The 22,111-nt window shown below is 43.5% G+C and overlaps 1 protein-coding gene across 1 annotated transcript in view; it reads right to left on the reverse strand.

Annotated features, from left to right (window-relative positions):
- LOC144111868 (nose resistant to fluoxetine protein 6-like) overlaps nt 1-22,078 on the reverse strand; it is a 52,565-nt gene extending 30,487 nt beyond the window's left edge. Inside the window, exons 1-8 of the mRNA XM_077644894.1 lie at nt 21,531-22,078; nt 13,487-13,698; nt 11,333-11,444; nt 11,034-11,118; nt 10,853-10,944; nt 9,816-9,995; nt 8,511-8,604; nt 1,797-1,883 (exon numbers count right to left, since the gene is read on the reverse strand). Of these exons, the coding sequence (XP_077501020.1) occupies nt 1,797-1,883; nt 8,511-8,604; nt 9,816-9,995; nt 10,853-10,944; nt 11,034-11,118; nt 11,333-11,444; nt 13,487-13,698; nt 21,531-21,819 (1,151 nt within the window). The 5' untranslated portion in view covers nt 21,820-22,078. The remainder of the gene's footprint in view (nt 1-1,796; nt 1,884-8,510; nt 8,605-9,815; nt 9,996-10,852; nt 10,945-11,033; nt 11,119-11,332; nt 11,445-13,486; nt 13,699-21,530) is intronic.
- Between the last annotated feature and the right edge of the window lie 33 nt (nt 22,079-22,111).

Below are 22,111 nucleotides of genomic sequence, written 5' to 3' on the forward strand. Positions count from 1 at the left end.
CTGTGTTGTCTAGGACAATTGAGCCGAACAATACAGTTCTACAAGCAGCATTGGACCCACAATCACGCGCGAAATTTGGCCACTACTTTCTGGTGACTTTTTCCTGCTCGCGCCCTTTTCCGTCGCTCGCACCTGCGTACAACAGTTGGGAGATGGCTATTGGTTATATTCTTTCAGATGGAAGGCAGATGCCGTGGCCAGTAAGCCGCATAGCTCCGGCGGGTCAGGAAGTTCCGCCTTCGGAGGGAAAGGCGCGAAGCCATTGAAATTCAAATTTTGACTTCAGATAACTTAGCTTCTACAAAGGACATTAACAAAAATTCTTGCTGCACAATGTTCGGGAATCTACGTGCTTTAACATCTCATGCCTACTGCAACTTTAATACAGCCCATTTCAGAGCCCCTTTAAAGGTTGTACTTTAAACCAGGTTTTTGCAGAGTAGTTTTGTTTATGAGGGTTTAACATCCCAAAGCGGCTCGGGCTATAAGGGAAGCCGTTGTGAAGGGCTCCGGAAAATTCGACCACCTGGGATTCTTTCACGTGCACTGGCATTGCACAGTACACAGGCCTCTAGAACTCTGCCTCCTTCGAAATTCGACCTCGGCGGCCCGGATAGAACCCGCCTCTTTCGGGTCAGCAGCTGACCGCCATAACCACTGAGCCACCACGGCGTCTGCAGACAAGATGGCATCGCTTACTAGTCATTTGGTAGGGCTTGATAGTTTGATTTGACGTAAATGTTAGTTATTGCTACAACTTTGAAGGGTTAGTAAATTTTGCCGCCATGCAATTAACTACCTCCAGTTACTAACAGCGTGGCTACATATTGGTTACTATTTCGCTAGATAAAGAGTAAGGCGGCCGCTTTTTTTTTTAAGTGAGTATGCGTCTGTTTCGCGAATGCATACACTCGGCAGAAATAATATTTCAAGAATCCTTCGAAGACTTGCAATACCTAGACACAGTTTTCGCTCGCACTTTATCGCTTGCTTGCGCCTCTGCTTCGTGAATGGCTAACGTTTTATGTTGATCCAGCTGTATGTTGGACTCTTAGCTTTAGTGCCAAAGTATAGAAAACGCTGCTGTGCGTATGTAGTTTCATAAATTGTTTTATTCAGAGCGCCAGTTTGCGGGTCAAGGATGGTTTTCGTTTTGTAATAACGCTACGTCTACAATTGCATCACCACATTTTCTTGCCCTGTGGCCCTGCGAAACGGCCTACTTTTTCACGTAGCGCTTCTTTCACATCTTGTTCAGAAGTCGCAGCTTGAAGTCAAAAGTTCTTTTGGTCGTTTATGAAATAAAATAAAATAATTATTTCATATCATAAGTACTGTCTAAGAGCCACGAAAAAAATATTAGTGTAAAATGAATAATTTACAACAGTCAGACTGCATTCACAGAACCAACGCGAGGTTATGGTATTCTGAAAGATATATCAGACAGAAATCGTCATGGGCTGCATATGACAGACAACCGACTGCTTATATGGGTGACACATTGTACACAGCGGGTAGACAAACGTACTCCATAACGCCAGACAATGCGATGGTGCGGCTGGGCTAGTAAATTCGCAACCATGGAATGGCCCTGGATGGCGGTTCTGCCTAACCTTCCGTGCATATATGTCTGCTGATCTTTAAGAGGGGTGACCCCTCTGACGACTGCTTGATGCAGACATGCGTAGATAAGAAGTATGGACTCTTATCTATGCATATCTGCGAAGGTAATCCGTATATCTATGCATATCTACATCCACCCACTTGTCTACGGATGGACGGAAGATCACGCTTACCTTATGAACCTTCTGACTACGGCAATCACGAAGACGATCACTCCATTCCTCTTTTGCCTGTGCACGACGAAAGCTAAGAGAAATCCGCTGCAAGAAAGCATTTATAATATAGGTACAGTGGTGGCTAATAAAAGCACATTAATGTATTTAAGCGCTGTTTGGACAAAGTACGACAAGGGACGTTTTTTGTACTATCTACGTAGATTACTAATGTGTCATGGCGTGCAGCACAAGGTATATTGGTTGCTTTTACGTGCACATTATGTTACTGAACCCACGCTTTCTTCTCACTGCGTGCTTTTGCGTGAAACCAAGCTGCTTGCTGAAGCATTCAATAGGACGCGGTGGCTTTCATGATTCCGGTTTTCGACGTGGTCTGTCTCGCCTGAACCTGGTTGCGTTGTTAAAGCCGCCTCTGCGCAGTGTCGGTAAACCAGGTTGAGGTCGGCAGCTGACAAAGTTAACCTTCTAAAGCATTCGCGCTTCGGTGATTGAAGCAGCGCGTTTAGAAGAAATCTCTCTCAAAGCTGGGCTTGAATGGCAGATGTAAAAGCGCTATCTGGTCAGTCTTGAGGGTCTTAAAACCGAGAACTTTAAAACAAAATAAAGGAAGGATTCTAGCAAGCATGGCCCGCACTAAACCCTCACATAAGTTTTGCGACATAAATTCAAGAATAAACATGGTTGTTCAGGTGTGTGCACGTACAAGAACGGTTAGTTACTGGGCACCGCCGACCTTTCGGTCGTCAAAGTCGAACTCACGGGCCTTCACAATAACCGCCTCAGCAACGATCCCTCTGGCTAACGTGATTGGCCAGCGGATGGTCGCCGGCCAGTCCCATACCAACATTTGGCAGTCACGTCGAGCGAGTCGCAAGCGTCTTAATCTTCATCGGCCTTCACTGCAGGGCACACCCACGCAGCCGCACTAGGCGCCGGCACTGATTCATCCCGTAGCCTGCCGCTGTGAAAACACGGATTACGCTCTACACCCCCTGGTTCAAGAGGGCGTCATCGTCGGCTACTCCGTAACCTGCTACGTTGACTCCCACGTGACCCCATCCACTACAAAAGGAGCACCTTCATCGACATTCGCAGCATTTGGCAGTAACGTCGAGCGAGTCGCGAGCATCTAATCTACTGCGGCCTTCATTGCAGGTTAGTGAAAAGAGCACGTTGATCATACGCATTATTATTAGACGCTCGTCTCTGCTGCCAAGTGTCTTGTGAACTTCTGCTGCTATCGTTTCTGTTTGCTGAACCTTATCGAGTGTGCTGTGTGACTGTAAGGAGACACACGTTTAGGATTGGCTGGAAAGGAGGCAGAAAAAATGAAAGAGGACTTTAAAGCTGATAAGCAAAGTTACGGGAAGAAACTAAAGCTGAAATGAAGCTACTTCGCGAGTCGTTGGAACGGGAAATGCGCAACGAAATTCGAGAACTGAAGAGCGAAAAGCAAGGCTTAGTTAAAAGCATCGAGTTTGCACATGACTCTATCAAAGAGCTTGAAGAAAAGGTAAATGCCGAAATCGCTGAAAACAAGAACCTTGCTTCAAAACATGCAAACAAATCTGGAAAGCAAAGCGCTTGATTTGGACAAGCGACTGATTCTGTCTGAGCCATACTCAAGAAGGGCTGACTTAGAAATTCAAGGTGTCATCAAAAATGACAGCGAGTCTGTGATTTATATAGTCTCAAAGATAGGAAATGCAATTAAAGAACCAATTCAAGAAAGCGAGATTGAAGCCTGTCATCGAGTACCGACAGGAAAGGCAGATACGTCGAATATTGTCGTTCAGTTCCGGTCTCAAGCCAAACGTGATACAGTCCTCCCGAAAGCCAAAACAACGAGGGTGACAAAAACTGACGTTGGCCTGGAAAATTCTGATCCTCTGTACGTCAATGAGCACCTTTGCCCGGCACAAAAGAAACTTCTTGCGTTTGCTGTAAAAAAAAAAAGCATGAGCATCGGTGGAAGTCTGTTTGGTCACAGAATAGAAAGATATTGTTGAAGCAAAGTGGCGGCTCGGCTCTTGTACCGATAACCAGCGAGAAGGACCTCATCAAGCACTTCTCGCAATAAAACATTCGTGCTGAGTCAGCAGCAGGCGACAATCATACCTCACTTGGCAACTAAAATCTCGTCCTTCTGCTCTGTAATCAAAAAGAACTAAACAAAAATGACCTATCACGAATTTGTCCTACCACAACAGGTGAAGCTAGGGCACCGTAACTGTGAAACTGCTTTGTACCTCAGTGCGCCCTCAGTGGGCAACAAACAAGATGAAATCATTCTGTTATTAAAACAGTTCTCTTTCGAATTTACGGTTTTGATACTCTCTGAAACATGGTATCAACCTGGCTGCAGGATGCTAGAGCTGCTCGGTTATGAAGTCTTTTTCCTTAACAGACCTAACAAACGCGGCGGCGATGCTGCTACCTATACTCTCGCGTGCAAAAGGTGCCACATCCTGCCTAATCTTAGTGAAGTTACTGAAGATTATGAAGTGTTAACATTGGAAAAACGAAACCAGCTGGTTTCTGTAGTATACCGCCCCCCAAATGGCAACATGAAAAACTTTAGAGATTATTTTGACCAGATTCTAGAATATGCATCATTTAATAAATGTTTCCTTTTGTGCAGTGATGAATTTAATATTAATATTCTCGACCACAACGTTATTGTACGTGATTTTAAAATGAAGCTTCTTTCCTGTGGGTTTGTGAACTTAATAGAAACAGCAACACGTGTCACGTGCACGACTGTGTCGGCACTTGATTTAATAGTTGCGAATATTCAAACCAATGTGCTCTCTTGCGGTACAATTGCTTCTGATGTTAGCGATCACTGTCCGGTGTTTGTTGTCTTTCAAAATAAGCATGCTAAGCGAAACAACGTGAACGAGACCATTAGTGTACAGCGCATCACAGATGCCTCATTGGCAGCATTTAAGCGCTATATTACGAACTTCGACTGGTCTTGTGTGCTGCAAAAAACGGACGTCAATGATGCGTACGACTTATTTTTCATCATTTCCTATATCTTTATTTGAAGCACTTTCCGCTAGTAAAATACACTCCTTCCAATAAGATAAGGAAACCATGGGTCGCACGAGAACTGTTCCAAATGATAAAGGACAAAAATCGTTTGTATCAAATGTTCCTTGAAAAAAATAAAAAGATATTGCTTGGAAAGCTTTAAACGATGTCGTAGGTCGCCGTGCGAATAACTATGTTGCAAAAACTATGCTATTAAGTGGCAAGGAAATAAAATGAAGAGCACTCGCAGAATATTTTAACACACACATTTTCTCAATCACATTTCTTCATCTCAAGATCCTACGGACAATAATATCGCCGGTTACTCTAGTCAGGTTAGCGAGACTATATTTTTCGAGCCTACTGATGAAAATGAGGTTTATAATGTGTATATGGGAATGAGTAACAGCAAAGCCTTAGATATCAATACAATGCAGATGAAACCACGTAAATATGTCTTACCCACAATTTGTCCCTTGCTTTCTCACATCTATAATTTTGCACTGGAATGCGGGGTTTTCCCCAACAGAATGAAAACGGCAAAAGTGTCCGCAATTTATAAAGGGGGCGACCGAAATGTATTAGCAAATTACAGGCCCATTTCAGTACTCCCTGTGTTTTTGAAGGGGCTGGAAAAGGTTATTTCGTCAAGAATAACAAAGTTTTTTGACAAACATAGGGTAAAAACTGAATCACAATTTGGTTTCAGAATGGGTAAATTTACAAAAACAGCCTTTCTAACAATGAAAGAAATTATTTTGAACAATATTAGTGAGAACTTGTCTACGATGTGCTTTTTTCTCGATTTCAGTAAGGCGTATCATTTCTTAATTCATACGGTTCTTGCTAACAAAGTTCAAATGTATGGTATTCGTGGTAAACCACTCAGTTTGCTTAAAAGCTACCTTCAAAACAGAAGTCTGCCGGTGTCTGTAGATAAGGAACTTTCTTCCCTTTTGCCTATCAGTTATGGTGTCCCACAAGGGAGCATACTAGGACCCCTTTTGTTTAATGCATACATAAATGATATTGTTAGCATAGATCCTCCCATTGATTTTGTAATATACGCCGATGATAGCACAATACTTATTTCCGGCCCTAACCTTTACGATTTAATTGCGGAATGTAATGTAATAAATTATCTAGGAGGTCAATGATGATTCGATTAAACATATATCCTACAAAGTCCAAGGATATAATAAGTCGCGCAAGAAACAAACCGGCAACACCCAATTGTATGCTCAACTTTGAAAATCAACAAATAGAAATTGTTGAAGAGCACGAAATCCTTGGAGTATATTTTTCGTGTCATTTAAACTGGGATGCCCACGTCCAACACCTCTGCAAAAAACTCTCTTCGATCTGCGGAGCCCTTTCACGATGCCGTGAAACTTTACCTCTGAAATGTAAATGACAAATTTATTATGCATTATTTTTTCACAACTTGAATACTGTAGCTTAGTATGGGCCGCAGTGAAAAAAAATAAGATAAATAGCTAATATTGATAACATGACTACCACCAAATACGCCTTCCAAGAACGTAACATTGTCCGCGTTGATCTTTTGTATAATTTTATATCATTGCAAAAAATATATTTTTCCACAGCATCAGTTGTCAATTTTTACTCTACCCTAGCATCTTTGGACACGCGTCGTGCTAACATACATACCAGAAGTACTAACTCATAGAATATACCTCGTTTTCGCACCGATTATAAATTACAAATGTTGTCTTATAATCTGGCCCATTTTTAAACACATATCAACATACAACGGGATATACAAAAGCTGAGCTGCGGAAATATTTTGTTCAAATGCCATTCAATGTCTCCACTTGTTGATTGTTGAACGTTTGCTTGAGTGTTAACGTATTTTTCTTTCAACATATGTATGACCATTTCAATGTTCTCATTTTTAAACATTATTCGAGTCAGTGTATATATGTGTCGAGTGTTTTCTTTATTCAATCTACTATTGTATGCGTGACTGGTATTGCAAAATGTCCTGTACAGCTGGTGTGCTACTGCTTGTAGGGGTTTCCGGCACCCTGTCAAGCTGCCCAGGCCGCTTTTAGCCAGGAAACCCTCCGGTTGAGCCTGGAAAATAAACTTATTTACTTATTATTTACGAGGTTGCGAAAACGTTTTCATAATGCTCCCCGGCCCCACAACCTCATAACGCGAGGTTGCTCTTACGTGAAAAGAGATCTTGATTTTTCAGCGCTTGTGCGCCTTAGAATCCTGACAGTCGTCATAGGTATGGTGTAGGCGTCAGGAATCAGTTACATTTATTTGAATACGGCAGCGTGAATTTCATCCCTCATTGCATGATAGCCGCCGCTTCCGTATCGCTACGCTGGTTTTAACGGCGTCCGTGGAGGGAATGCGAGGTCGCTCTTCTAAATCTGGCATAACTGCAGACAACGTAAGTGTTGACTTAGACGACCGACTGGAGCGGGTCGTTGTAGGGTCTGACATGCATGGTCGGCTGCCAGGACAACGAATGGGCTAGGGGGATAAACGAAATAATTCCTTGAGGTCCCCTCTCCCCAACGTTCAATCGAAGTCCACATAAACACAGCTCACAGTCCATAGACCGTCTTCTTATCCCCGTAACCTCCCTCTTATAAAACAGATTTGACCACGCCACTCCTCATGGGCTGTGTTCAGTGTTTTTGAGAACCACAGGGGGCCACGACTCCGTTTTATTCATTTCTCTTTCGTACAGTAATTGAGCACGAGCTTTCACGCATTCATGGGTTTCTGTTCCATGTTTTCTGGAGCGGTACAAATGCGCGGTGTTTTCTTAGGGTTTAGGTTCCTTCTCTCCTAACGGCATTTTGTTGTCATGTATTGCAATTTTCACCTTGCGCCAGCTCACACGACCGTCTTGCAGCCCTAATGGGGCAGCGTTCCTCCTGGAACATGCCTGTTATCACGACTATCAAGGTGTTGCGAATCCATCTTCTAACAATATGACACTGTGAAATGGCATCGTGTTTAAACTTTAGTGCAGGATGTATCTCAATCACTCGCATGCTTGGCTTTGCTTATGGACGTGACTGGACTTGCAACTGCCTGAAAAATGACAACTAGCGCTAAAATACACAACGGACAACGAAAAGACACCGACGGGACACACGCTAGAGTTACTGGAAAAGAACAGGGCCCAATAGGAGCGTGATTAAAGATCTGTGGGCTAGTTGGTTCTTTTCATTAACTGACTGAAACACAGTAAGTAGTGCTGAAATAAATAAGGAATAATAAAAAGACGCCGTCGGGATACACACTAGATTTTAGCGCTAGTTACCATGTTTCAGCCAGTTAATCAAAAACGCTGACTTGCACAACTTTCATCACGCTCCTGACTTGCAACCTTGCCTTTGACCTGCGACGCCGAGAGAGTGCGGTCATGCGAATATCCTACGTCTGGCTCAAGCTTATCCGCACCTCCTAGTGTCGTTGAGAACCCGTGGGAGAGTTGACGAGAAATTCGGCTAACCAAGGAACGGAGAAATTGGACTAGCCAGATTCTTAGTTATTGCAGTTGGCTGCAGTGTTAAAGGGTTGGGAGAAGAAGCAGTAGATGATGCAGGAAGACAAGAGGAGGATGTGATGCGACCACCGCCCGCATCTGCCGCTGAGGGCTTTCCTGAAGCGCCGTGCAATACGCACTTCAAGAAGAAAAAACAGTCGACGCTCATATATCCCACAGTTGTGAATATGTTCGCCCAGTTGTCGGCATATACTATGGCGTTCACCATGTTGGCTGGAGAGGAAAACAGCAAGTATGAGTAAAGCTGAAGGTTTTCTCATTGCTCTGCGCGCGCAGTATGCAAGCTGTGCGGAGCTGTGGGGCAAATAAAAATACAGTGAAATGCGCGACCGCGGCAAATGTGCGACTGCGGCATTCTTTAACGCACGCTGCCATTGCACATCACGCGGGTGTTTTTGGGTTGCGGCTGCATCGAAAGGCGGCAGCCGCGGCTCGTGTTGAACGTCGCCCCCGTACAATCCGAGCCTCACAGCCAAATTCACTACCACCCCGGCATATGCCTGAAAAAAGCATTTTTTGCGTTCTTTATTACACACGGTTGTACCGAAAGATAGTTGCCGATTGCAAAACCAATTCGCTCGAGGCATATTTCATTTATACCTTGTTAGGGCGGTGCAAATGTCGTCACTTTTCATGGGGCATATTAGCTGTATATTGACAGACAAAATTTTTTAAACTTCTCACTTCGAGGAAGCTTCGTCATAAACAGCGCTCGCACCACAGCTTTTATGCATGAGGATAGCGCAATTTCATGTCATAATCAAAATTTCATGTATGTTCACGTGGCTGAGGTTCCTGCGGCATCAAGGCAAATGAATAGCTTTTGACATTTTATGTTCCAATGAGCACAAGGCTAGAAACACCGTACTTTATTATTCCTGTGGCCACATTTCGATGGAGAAGGAAAGAAAAAAAAATGACCACTTGCTGATATTTCGGTTCACGTTCATTATAACAGACTAGTCGAAACTAATTCTCACGCTTATTATGCAGCGTTCCCGCGGTATTTTTGTGGCACATAATTGGCCAATAACCGCTGAACATGCTTGTCTTTGTGCAATGAAGCGCAGTAGGAAAAGTGCGTTGCTAACCGGCGCGCTTCGCTTACACTACGCTCTGGTAACTGGACTGCTATATTCAGAAACACTTGAAACGTTAGCTTCTTAAGCTACCCCAACACGATTAAGGACAGTGGCCGTCATAAACAGCTTACAAAATACAAAAATACATCCCGTCAGATGAAATAATGATACGAATGAGCCCTGGACATAAGCCCCTTTTATGCTGTCGAGGGTGCCTTTTCGTTGGCAACTACATTACAAATGACAAACCGACACCTGTTGCGACAATGATAGAGTATATATGTGCTGTTATTTTATCAAGAACTTGCAATGGTTTCTTTTAGAGGCCAAAGGCTTACGTACCCCAAATGTCCGAAGGGGCACCGTAGCTGTGTCCAACAAGGATATAGACAATGCTAAAGAACCGGATGCCATGCAGGAACCTCATGCTGTAGGCGTCAGAGCTCTTGTTGGTCGTGATTTGAAGCATCATGCGCGTATTTGACACCACAGAGAATGATGTCAGAACCGATAAAAGAACACCTGAAATGAAAATGAGCGAGAAGTAAAGGAGACCGAATACAAAGAAGTTCATATTTCGTGTAAAGATCATTACTGAACTGCCTTGGAAAAAAGTTTGGCTTCGTGAACTGGTTTTTAAGGAATTAAGCTCCACGGCAACGCGAAAAGGGATAGTCGTATAAGGGAGTATATACGGCAGGTCTTCCTTTCCTATTTGCACGTCCATGAATGCGTGGACGTGTGCTTTCGCACTATGATTAATTCGCATCTGCTTTAATGCAACTTTTTCGCCCGTAAGCGAGTTCCGTGGGCATGCACGTGGTTCTCAATGGCACAAAATCCGAGGCTTGTCTCACAACTTGATGCTTTCTGTATTTTTTTTTGGGGGGGGGGGATATAACAATTATGCGATACTTTAATCGTCATTTCGCTATTAAGCCTTGGAGAAATTTTCTAAATTGACCTGTGAAATGTGAAATCCGGTTTTAGTTAAAACAAAAATATTTCGGAACGTTGTGAAAAACAATTCTTGAGTAATCTTCAATACTGAAATATCAAGACATGAATAAAGGGAGACAATTTTGAAGAGGCCGCAATATCTGTTTAACGATTAGCAATCGAGCCCTGATAGACTAGGCAATTAAAGGGGACTCGAGGAAAGGTGCATTGCAGAAATTGTCTCAAACGCGAAGATCAGCTCGAAACGGCGAGCGTATGCAGGTTGAAGAATTCGGCGCTCATGTTCTCAGTCCTCTGGAGTTATTTCTTTTGTCAATCGTAACACTTGCTCTACTATTAGTAATGTCATAGTGGCATTTGTCATTCGGTTTTATCTAAGTTGGAATCGGTGACGTGCGTAAATATTCAAACGTTTTTACCTTTGTTTTCACCTTTCTGCTTTCTTCGTGAGCAGTACACATCAACGGCAGTTCCAAGCACGATGAGCAGGACTAGAGTGCCTAGAAATGCTCTGAAAAGAAAGGAGCAGTAAATATCTTTCTCCTCTTCGCAGAACACCTCGGATAAAGTGCGGTGCTACACATAACTGCACATACTTACAAAATAATAACCTGAGTTCTTGTCATATCTGGAGCCAATGCTGTCACGCAGTCAGTGATGGTAACGTCAAGAACCTTTGGAAGCACTGAAAGAACAAATGCAATACGCCTAACAAATGCAGAACTTGATCAGAAAGCTGGGCGCTTGAGTGTTCTTTACGTTCGCGAATCGTGGTGTCCTTAGCCACAGCAACTAAATGAGATGTTTTCGCCGGAAGGAATGGTAACGGCTGATTGTCCCACGGGAGCGGGGAATTTTTTCTGCGAGCCTCGCATGGGTTCAGTGCTGCAGATACATACCTGCTTTCGCCATCAGCTGCAGTTCATCTTGATTGCAGACGTCGAGCACGCAAATTCCTAATCGCATGATTGGGATCCTCTGCTCATAGATATGCCCTCGAAATTTGGCTACCTGCACAGAGAAAAATACCTGTCGTAGGCACCCCGAGCTTTCGCTTGCCAAATCTTTCTGTCTATAGTTTCTCGCTACGGCGCCCGTTGAGACTAAAACTGCAGGCTGCCAGATGGTTCTACCTAAAACCACTTGGCTGTGCGGCATGCAATGTCGATGCCGATGAATTGTCGACATTGACCGTTCTCGACGACAACAATATTAGGAGCGCCGTGCTGTATCTGCCTAGTGCGCTGCAAAACGGCTTTCTTGAATAAGCGCAGCCTTTTCTTAGTAATCATGCAAAAAGAAACAAAATAGCTCTCTAAATCTCTAATGGTGGTTCGATTATTATATTTGATAAATCGAACGCCTTGAGCTCGCCGTGTTGCCTGAGTAGTCGGTACTGTCCGGTAGAATATTACTAGCAAGCATCAGGCTTCCTATATTTCGTTTGACTCGGAAGAAAAATGTAGCTGATATGAGTATGAGAACAGTTTATTGTTTTCTTGACTTGTGTTATTTCCTATCTTCAAACGACTGATTTTAATCAGTTGTGCCGACGAAAGCGCGCTTTGAGCGTTTAATTGTTCGCTTCAATTATTTTGCGAAAGTTTGTTTCAACTGAACTTCTTTACGCAGCACAATATTTACACACGTCAAAACTAATCGCTTGCCTGGCGGCAATATATGTACTGAGAGCACGTTGGTAATCAGGACTCCAATATATTTTATATCACAACCTAATTATTACGTAGCGGTTAATAAGACCATGCCTTCTTCCTCAGGAGATGTTAGTGGGAAGTCGAAGTTAGTCCCGAGCTCAAGGTCCCTCTGTTTTTTTTTTTCGATTGAAAGTTATTTGAGGGCGTGATTTAACTGAGGTTCGTTCTCATGCCACCCTTATAGTGCAAAGCACGTTTTCGCAGCCCTGCAGGCCTAAGACAGCCAGTCCACATCAGAATCAGCACGTTGTTGACTCTAGGGGGAAGGACAGGGTAGGCACCTCGCACGCAGCACTTTGACGACACGGAGAGTGGGGAAGACGCATGGTAAATAGATGCGGACAAAAACGCATGGGCTAGCAGGCAGGCAAGCGTTATGGTGCGGCGTGTACAGAATTTACCGCGCTGTTGTCTATTCTGCAGACTGCATTGTACGGAAGAATTCGTGGACGTGTGTGTGCTTACTCTTAGGGCCCTGCACGACCAAATTATGCCAGAATTCGTAAACAAGAAGGAAATATTTGTTAACGATGTTTTACGGTATTAGCACTACCATGCCGACAACTGGTCGCAGCAAACTGCAGCTTATAACGGGAAGGTTTTACAGCCGTCCTGTTTTTCTCGTTCCTAGAACAGCATTTATGGGTATAGGTCTTGATGCAATAGATGAGTGCTTTCGGCGAAATAAATAAATGTGATGCAGAATATTATACGAAATAATTGTTCCTGTTTGTTTACATGTAAACAGCGTTCGATTTCGTTAGAACTATACTGAATGGCCAGCATTATCTAACAGCATTGTCGCCACATTCTGATTTTTAATGCGTCAGGTTTTTGTTACGACGAGGCGCAGCTGGGGGAACATGCGGGCTGTCGAAATGTACCAGTAGAATTCTATCTATAGGAGGTGCTATCAGACGCATAGATTCAAAACGTCGCATAAATCCAGCGTGCTTCTAAGGTGTTACGCTGTAAGATTGTTGCAGCATTATACTAATTGTTGTCCAGAGAACGTTTTGCCTCCACAATACAGCTAGAAAGTAAGGAACTGTTGGTACCCCTCGCTGAGGTGATCTTCAAGGGCATATTTCAGACGTATGTAGTTATTCTAGTTTACTGCTCGAGACTCATTTTTCTCTGTGAAACAATAAAAAATGAATGCAGTGCCAAACACATCGTGTCTGTGCAGTTCTGAGGATTTTGCCTCAGACTTCTCTTATGCCTTCTCTAATGTATTAAATATTTAACTTTTTTGTGTCCGGTAATTATGAGCATTAGGTACAGTAACCTAAGAAACCTCTAAGCAATACTCAACAAGCGAGCAGGCGTGATTCTCACCCGTGGATGTGTAATAGACATAGCTGCGGCGATGAGGTCATCCAGGTCGGTTTTGTTTCCGCCATATGCAACCACGTTGCAGTACTGGGCCCGGGCTGTCTCGTGACCGTATTCATTGCGCACAACGGTCTGCACGCATTCATCGAAGGCACCTAGGTCCACCCGCGTGGTCGCCAAAGCTCCGCTAGGGTACTTTGCGGTGGCGTCTATCACTGCGTGAAAAAGAAGCATTTCTCAGACCGGGTGCAAAATCGTTTTCTTTGGTCCCGCTGCCGAATACATGGAAGAGATATAAACAAGACGCCTTTGGTGTAAACTATGGCTTTACTGCTTTACCTGACAATAGCAAAGTTGTAATTTTCTCTAGTTTTGCTGACACCAAGGAATGAAGCTACCGCAGAGCATAATAAATACTGTTTTTTGAGTGGTGCCAAATGATTCCTTTACCAAATTTTACTGGCCTGAGACAGGAACTGTAATATCTCATACGCCATTATGCCTTTAGAAGGGGTGATCGCCAAATGACGATTAGTTTTATCAGTGCCGTTTCACTGTATTGTTTGTTAAAATTGCGTTTTTTGCCCAAGAAAGGCACGCAATCCGCGAAAGCCTTCAAATTCCGAAAGAGAGAGAGGGTAAACGTTTATCCTTTGTCGAAAGTGTGGTGGGAGCCTGTGAGGATGCAGCCTCGTCAGGAGGCCTTGACCCTTGGATTTAGGTCATCTATGTAGCTTTAAAATATTTCGCTGTTGGGATAATTTGTTGTCAGAAATTATGAAAGGATTTTAGCACCAAGATACTAAACCTAAAAAAGAAGGCAACACGGGGGCTTTGTTCTCTTCATTCATGTGTGTAGTACGTCCTGGCGCTAAAATTTTGTATAATCACCTCTATGGTTCTGCTCAAGACGTGGAGTTGGACATCCATGTCGGAGCCACGCAACGTGGCTTGCCACTGATCAGAGTTCGACAGCTGGAGGCTCTCCGGCGGAATGTCCTGAGGGCACTTATGCAGGATGTGGCCAAGGTTAGCCTTGGGGTGACAACGCAGTTTGATAAACGGTATACTCATTCGTACTCCGACTGTAAAGATTTTATACATTTGCCGCCTTCAAAAGCGGAATTAGTTTCTACCATTGCACCATTATGTACTTCCAGACAATTCCGAGAGTCCACTTGCGCTAGATAAATGTAATGCAACCGAGAGTTTCAAGAACTTTCCACAACAAAGCAGCGTGCGTCGTTGGTCTTGAATTACCGCCCCAAGTAACCGACCACGTAGTGCTATTGTGACGAAGGGGAATGGGTTTTCCCTCTTGCCTGCAAAAATGATGGAAATATGACGTCTGATGTTAGTTTGTTAGCATATTATATGTATTTATCAAATTATGAGGCGCTGAAGGTGTTCTTCTATGCTCTATGTTTCTGGGTTTTCATCTCTAAATTTCTTGTAGTTGACGCTACTTGTCACGTGGAAATGCAGGAGGAAGTCGCTCTGAACCTGCCCAACCCGTAGCTATATGAACGCGAACAATTTCAAAGAAAGACGGATACTTCTCCAGTGATGTGGACGCTGAGAACACGCAGCCATGTTGAATCACCCCCGATTACTTCTCTGGCGGCGCCTACGTGACTGCCTTAGGGCATTTGGCCGTTATGAGGCAACTCAACGTGTCATCGTTTTCAAGCAAGCCTACAAAACATAGTGTGCATAAACGCTGTCTTTCTGCACAGTGCACAGTTTCTGGCCGAGGATGTCATGGCCTCCGTGCAACTGTTAAGAGACACGTTTTTTCCTTATAAAAGGAGACACTGAACCCGACGAGTTCAAACATGAGCCGCGCGTGTTTCATGAAGTCTCGCTGCCATTTCTGCCTAATTTCGCGGAGCTGGGAAAAGCCATGGTCTCCAGAGTGACAGCATCGGAAAGGGATCGCACAGAGAGCATCATTTACGAGGTGTATGCAGCCACGCCCAACACAGACTTGAGGATACCTTTGACAGCAGTGGCAGCTGTGCGTTCATTGCGAAATGTCTCGTTTGAAGACAACTCGTCGCATGACGCCTTTGTACGTAAAATCTGCGTGCCTTTATTCTTCAAGGCCGGCTATTCCCCTTCGACCTGTGCGGCCACTTATTGGTAAACTGCTTTCTGTCATGTCTACGGCAAAAATTCATGACGCCGACTATATCTGATCACACTGTCGTGGCACGGTTCTTACAGCACCTCGGCGACGGTTCCTCCACGGCGCTGGAAATAATTTTCTTGTACCATTCCTTTCAAGACTGCGCAAACTTCACAAAAATGGCGAGGAATCACTTAGCATAACGAAGCCGCCGCCATTCTTCGGCGCCATCGATACTACCACTAAAGACATTGGAGAAGAAAGCGCTACTGCGGCATTAACGCGCTTTCTTGTTCTACAACGCTTTTAAGGCGACAGCGTTTAATGGCTATTGCTCACGACCGTGTACGTCGGTGAGTCCTTTCGTTACGCTCTAAGCAACTCGATATGAAAAAAAAACTTTGTGCAGGATGGGATTCGAACCACCATCCTTCCGTTCAGCAGCCGACCGTGAGAACGACTACGCTACTTCCTGACAATTTATATGTACTTCTTGTCTAGGACGCTGGGGAGAGTTTGCTGAAAGGCGTCGAATCAGACGGATGCCTCCCAAACGCCCTGCAGTGTCTCCAGAATTTAAGACTCAAACACAATTGTGTACTTAATCAACATCTTAACCACACATCAGTGACACAAGCAGCAATACCACGCTAAAGGCTTTCGCCTCAACGAACTTTAGGTCAACAAAGTGGCCCCTGAATTTTTGCATATCGCCGTGTGGCGCCGGCCCACATGATTCCCCTTTTTTTAAGGACAGCACCCCAGGACTTATAATACATCCCGTCCGCTTTGTACGAAGGCTATATGAATTGTCAACTGGAGAGATTTTACTACCGTGCTAATTTTCTTCTAATTCACTGTTCCAATTCTGTCTCAAGTGGATGTAGGCGTATAATAAATAAATAAAAAGAAAGAACTGAAGAAACATTTAAATACAAAAATTAATAAATGCCAATATTCTCTTTGGCTTCTTTTCGGATAGTTAAAGATGCAGAGTGGACATAAATATAAAAAAAAATTCTTTAAAATGTTGTCTCTAATTCTTCCGATTAATTATATAGTTCTATAGCCCTAGAATTCCTAATAAAATATTCCCAATCGTCTATAAAGCCGAATGTCAATTTTGTAACGAAAAGACAAAAGGGAAACCTTCAACACGTGGTGTGAATCTCCAAAAACAATTCAAGAATAGACGCAATCAGGAACCCGAAGCAAGAGCAGCGGGAGGTCGTGCTGACCAACCCTGACCTTGCGCACCGTTGAGGCTTGGTGGCGACAGCAATGGCGGGAGCGAAAGTCCAATGGCTTCTTGGAATAGGGGAGCCATTCACCATCATTGGCTGTGCTTAATGGAAGTTTTATTCGTTTATGCGTTCCTGTTTATTGCCAGATGCAAATATATTCCTGGAACTAGGACTCCCAAGCTTCAAATTTTCGTTGATGAAAAGGTCACCACTTGGGAGCTTTGAAAACAATTTTCTTAGATTGTTATTCGTTGGGCTTATGTTCTGGATATTTTTAACAGATTGCTTGATGGGAACTTATCTGCGATTTCTAAAGGCAATCTGACGAATTGAATTATTGAAGATTTAATGGTAAAGTTTCCGTCAAGGTTTAGAGTAATTTACTGCATTGTTAGGTTTAGTTTTAGTTCTTTTTTATCAAGTTATGAAGTTTATCTCTATTACCTTTAATTTTTTTTCTTGTTCATATGAATGCGGATCGCTCTGTATTTCAGGTACGATCTTGCAAACTAACTATAGCCGTTAAGTGGCCTACTTGCGTTGCATTGCACATGACAGGGAGAATAAAAATATTATTGCTTCTATTAAAACATCGCTGTGAAATCGTTTGAATCATATCAACAATGCACAGAACAGCAACCACAGGAACAGTGAAGGTACGCAACATCTAAATATGAAAAATATCAACCAAGACTAGTTTGTATAAGCCGGATTTAACAAATGGAAATCATGTTCAAAACAAAACAAGCAATAAGGAAACAAATGAAAACTTGGTTTGTGTGAGGGGACAGAAACGAAGATAAAAAATTAGCAGAATGAACCTACAAGCCTGGATAAGCAACGCAAAAGCATACACTAACAGCATTACTACCGCCATTTCATGTATCGCCAATAACAACAACAATGTGAGAACAAGGGGAAAATTTTACGTACGCAAAACGGTAAAAAGGTTCCTAAGATAATAATCTAGAAAAGGTAGACTGACGAGTGAGGCTTTTTACTGGAGGGGGCCAACCAAAAAGGTATATTCTTTAGAAGAAACGGAGATAGAAGCGGTTCTAAAGCACTCGTGATTGCTTCTAAGAATAAAAAAGGCCCATACTTCCCCGTTTTGCTCATTACTCAGGTTTAGCTAGAAATCTTGCTTTTTCATGCCAGGAACTACAAGCTCTACGGTGAAACTGTACTTCCTGGTTTCCACCCTAATTGCTCCGTAAAGATGGTTTTTACTCATGCGTGTTTTTTTTTCCCGCTTTTGCATTCATTTTCACTTCTTTTACAGCCTTCATACCTCTTCGCGGCACATGAAACACTCCTGTAGCGATTTTTCAGAGTAAGCTTCCATTAGTGACGTTTTCTGTCTTATTCAATGAATTTGGCGTCATCTCGATCATTTCCTATGTAACCCCAGCCGGCTTCCTGCTTGTTTCTGGGTTTTTCCAGGCACGCCCTTTTACTTTTTACCTGCTCGAAGCTGCATACACCCTGTGTTTGCTCACTCCGCAGGGTACTGTTAAGCGGCGCTAAGCCGAAAAACGGTACGCCATGAGGGGATGACATTTCATAAATTGTGGTCCTACGCGAGAGGTCGGTCCGGTGCCACTGCACCCCTCGCAGCCTCAGCTAGACTAAGTTTATTCATTAAATTTAGACGAGGTGCCTCCGTTCTGTTGCTTCTCTTTTGTCCTTTGTCGCTGAAGCCCAGATATATATTTAGAGTTCCTGCTGAAGTCCATGTGGTCTTTCTCGGCTAGCGACAAGCTTATACCGCAAAGGAAGGAAATAAATGAAGATAAAGTTAACGAGTCAAAACATGTCAGATATGTTGAGATTCAAAGCAATGGACACCCTTTTTATAATTCACCAGTTGTAAACATCACTTTCCACCGTAAAACAAAAAAGAAGCAAAGAAAGCACTACTTAGGTAGGTACAGAAAAAAACACCGATTAATCCAAATCATTTCCTCCTGGACTGTCCAGAAGGCAGCTAGCAACGAGAACACATCCGATTAAATTGATAACGAAACAGCTTGCGGAACATTGGGCTTGCCAAATCTGCGCATCTTGGCTTCCTAACGCTGTTCAATAATCTCGCTGCATCCGTGTTTACAAACGCAGCCAAAGAGGAACTTGGGAAGCGTTCAGAAGCCTTTTTGCTGTTTAGATTGCTTGCTGCTAGCCCACGTCGAAGCGCTACACTAATGGATAGCAATTGAAGGGACAGGAAAGCAGGAAAGTATGTGGCTAATTACGGACCAAGCACATACAGAAAAGCGCGGCCAACCAGAGGTCGTATTCAGAGCGTTGTTGATGCGGATCACTTATTTATGCTCGGTCGCCTGCTCAGCTGTTTTCTATACCGGGTGTTTTTTTTTTTATAAGTTTCTGTTTTAAAAATTAGGGTTTTTGTGGAAAATGAAGGCTTTTTGCGGCATAGTAATACCAGTGTTGGCGGACGTCAGAAAACAGCTGAATCATGCCAACTAGTGAATGATTACCTAAATTTTAGGAGTAAACATTTAAACTATTAGCGATGGGCACCTGGTTGCATTTAGAGAGTTGTAGCCGTCCGTTAGTAATAGCGATATCAATTTTTAGAATTTCGAAAACGTGAGCACCCTCGCCTTTGTCACTGAAGAAATTTTGGCTAGATTTTACCAAATTGCCTGCGCTCTCGGAGAGTATGCAGGCAACGCAACCCCTCCAGAGAACGTAACTAGTCGAAATAGCGAAATTAAAATTGATTGAGCCACGGCGGTGAGGGCAATTGCGGTTACGAAATTTAAAAAACTGATTTGGCTATTACTAACGACCATATACAAATCTCTAATCGTCACGAGGTGCCTATCGGTAATAGTTAAATATTTAAGTATTAGAATTTAGTTAATCACTTTAGTAGTTAACAAGATTCACCCGTTATTTGACGTCCGCCTACACTTTTATTACTATGACACAAAAAGCTTCTCTTAACCTAAAAAAACTGTGTTTATAAAAATTTTGCGTCTTCTAAAAAAAATTTCCCGGTATAGCTTTCTACCATATCTACCCAGAACAGAGGCGTTGGTAGATATAGCACCGATGTTTCTCATTTTTGTCGATTAAGTGCTCAGGCTACATTTAAAAGCATGAGGTTCACGTTCTTAAATATTTGGTTTATACAGGAAGGCGTGTTTTATTAAGCCGCTTGCATATACAGCCGTCTGGATTACCTGACGAGACTTTCGTTCCAGTCTTTTGTGTCCTGTTACATTGCGCTGTTCCAAACAGGCGAAATTTTGCACTTTTTTACTCATGAGGCGAGAAAGAAAACAGTCACCGAAACCAAATAGAGTAGACGAATGTATCTTTCTGTCTTTATATATTTTTTTCATTTGAAATGAATAATATAAGTACTTGATGACTGAAACATAATTGATGACAAAGCAGAAAAGAACTACCACATGCCGCCTAGCCCACGACATTTGAATTTCGAGTCCAGTGGACTAGCAACTGAGCCATGGCGCTGGCTGTCGCGTCTTTTGCTTTCGGAGTATTAATGTTCGGTGTAACGTTACCTTGAGAGTGTTCATTAGCACCACCCTCCTGTATAGCGGCGGACGTAGTACTTGCTAATACATTACCGCGAGTGTCATGTGGAATGTCATCAAACGGTGAGAGCAGAAGCTGATCGTGATCATTCGTATGCTGCCTATGGTATCAAGCTCTCAGAGCTGTGGCCCTCTTTAAGCTATTGAGCAGACAGAAAGAAAATGAGAGGCTTGTAATGTTATAACACGCGTATAGAGGTAGGCAATAGTCACCTAAACCTAGTAGCATAGGGGAATGTTTCTGTATTTATAGTTTTTAATGAAAAATTAATAGTACAATTACTTTATAACTAAAAAATAATTAGTCAGAACCGATGACCTACGAAAGCGTCCGTGTCCTTCAGGAACCAAAACGGACACATAAATATTGGCGCAAAATGTTCAGCATGCGCTTTTCAATGCCGGGCATTGCGAACACTCACTAAAAAAGCGTATGCAAGTAAATATTTTCAGTAAGCACGAACGTGAACAGAACGCGTCGTTTAATAACGTGTTTGTTTGCTGCCATTTCTTTTCTGCCCAGGCGGCGAGAGAGCAAGAGAGAGGGAGAGAAAAATATTTACGTTCCGACCCTGGTCCGAAGTTTAGCTACTCTGCATAGTATTTTCACGCAGGTACTTTGCCTCCTTGCAAGATGTACCCGTTTTTTATTTAGGGCTGTGAAAGTATTTCTCGACTACTATTTGCGTTCTGCCCTTCCAGCCTCTAATTCAACCTAGATGTTATCATTATGAACTGGAACTTTTCCAAGTCTCTTCCCCTAAAACTACGAAATATCGCTTTATGTAGGTTAGACTGGTACTGGTGCTGAACAATTGCTAATATTCAGGAAGGGATTAGTTATTTCAAAACGAGTTTCGCAAGCCATATAACGTTTGATTCCTAATGAAATCACTGAGCAGAGTGCGTATGCCCAATGCTAATTGTGGCTTTGGGCATGCGCACTTCAGGTTCGCATTTGCACTCCGCGAGGGAAAGAATGAGCACTGTATTACAGGTGAGGTTAATCGCTGAGTGAACATCGCACTTCACGCGACCGCATGCGACAAGGCACTTGAACTTCATGATCTGCTCCGAGCGTAACTCACATCGCAGCGCCCACGGCTCCAAGTTCCGGACTCCGCGCACCAGCGTGAGAAGACCGACGCTGCAGTCGGCCGACACTTCGGCTTCCAGGAGCTTCCTCGTCAATGACGGGGACGCCCGATTCATGGCACTGGCGATCCATTCTTTGAGCTTGCTTACATAGCTCACGTTTTGCTGCTCCGTCATTGATGCCGAGGAATCCCCGTCAGACCCACTGCCACCGAGGCAACACGGGAGGCACCCGCAAAGAAGCACCGTCACCACGATTAGAACCACTTTTTGCACACTCATGATGTTGCGAAAACCTCCTAAAACATTTGAAGGGGTGCAAGTTAGCAAAATGACACGAAGGCTGCTTGCAGATACTTAATTAGGCTGATGCATGTCTTACAAAGTTGTCCTCCGCTAAACTAAAATTCAGAAAACTGCCAGCTCGATCGCTAACGCCTGAAGCCCTTCCTAAATGGGAGCACGAGAGAAGGGAATTTCCAAAGAGCGCATCTGCATGGGAGTCCCAGTAGTAGTGTGTGAAGAGATCAGGCGCACGCGTGCGAAAGGCAGCCACTCGCCATTCACCCCTTTT

This window comes from Amblyomma americanum, unplaced genomic scaffold, assembly GCF_052857255.1.
Source record: "Amblyomma americanum isolate KBUSLIRL-KWMA unplaced genomic scaffold, ASM5285725v1 scaffold_12, whole genome shotgun sequence".
Taxonomy (NCBI): domain Eukaryota; kingdom Metazoa; phylum Arthropoda; class Arachnida; order Ixodida; family Ixodidae; genus Amblyomma; species Amblyomma americanum.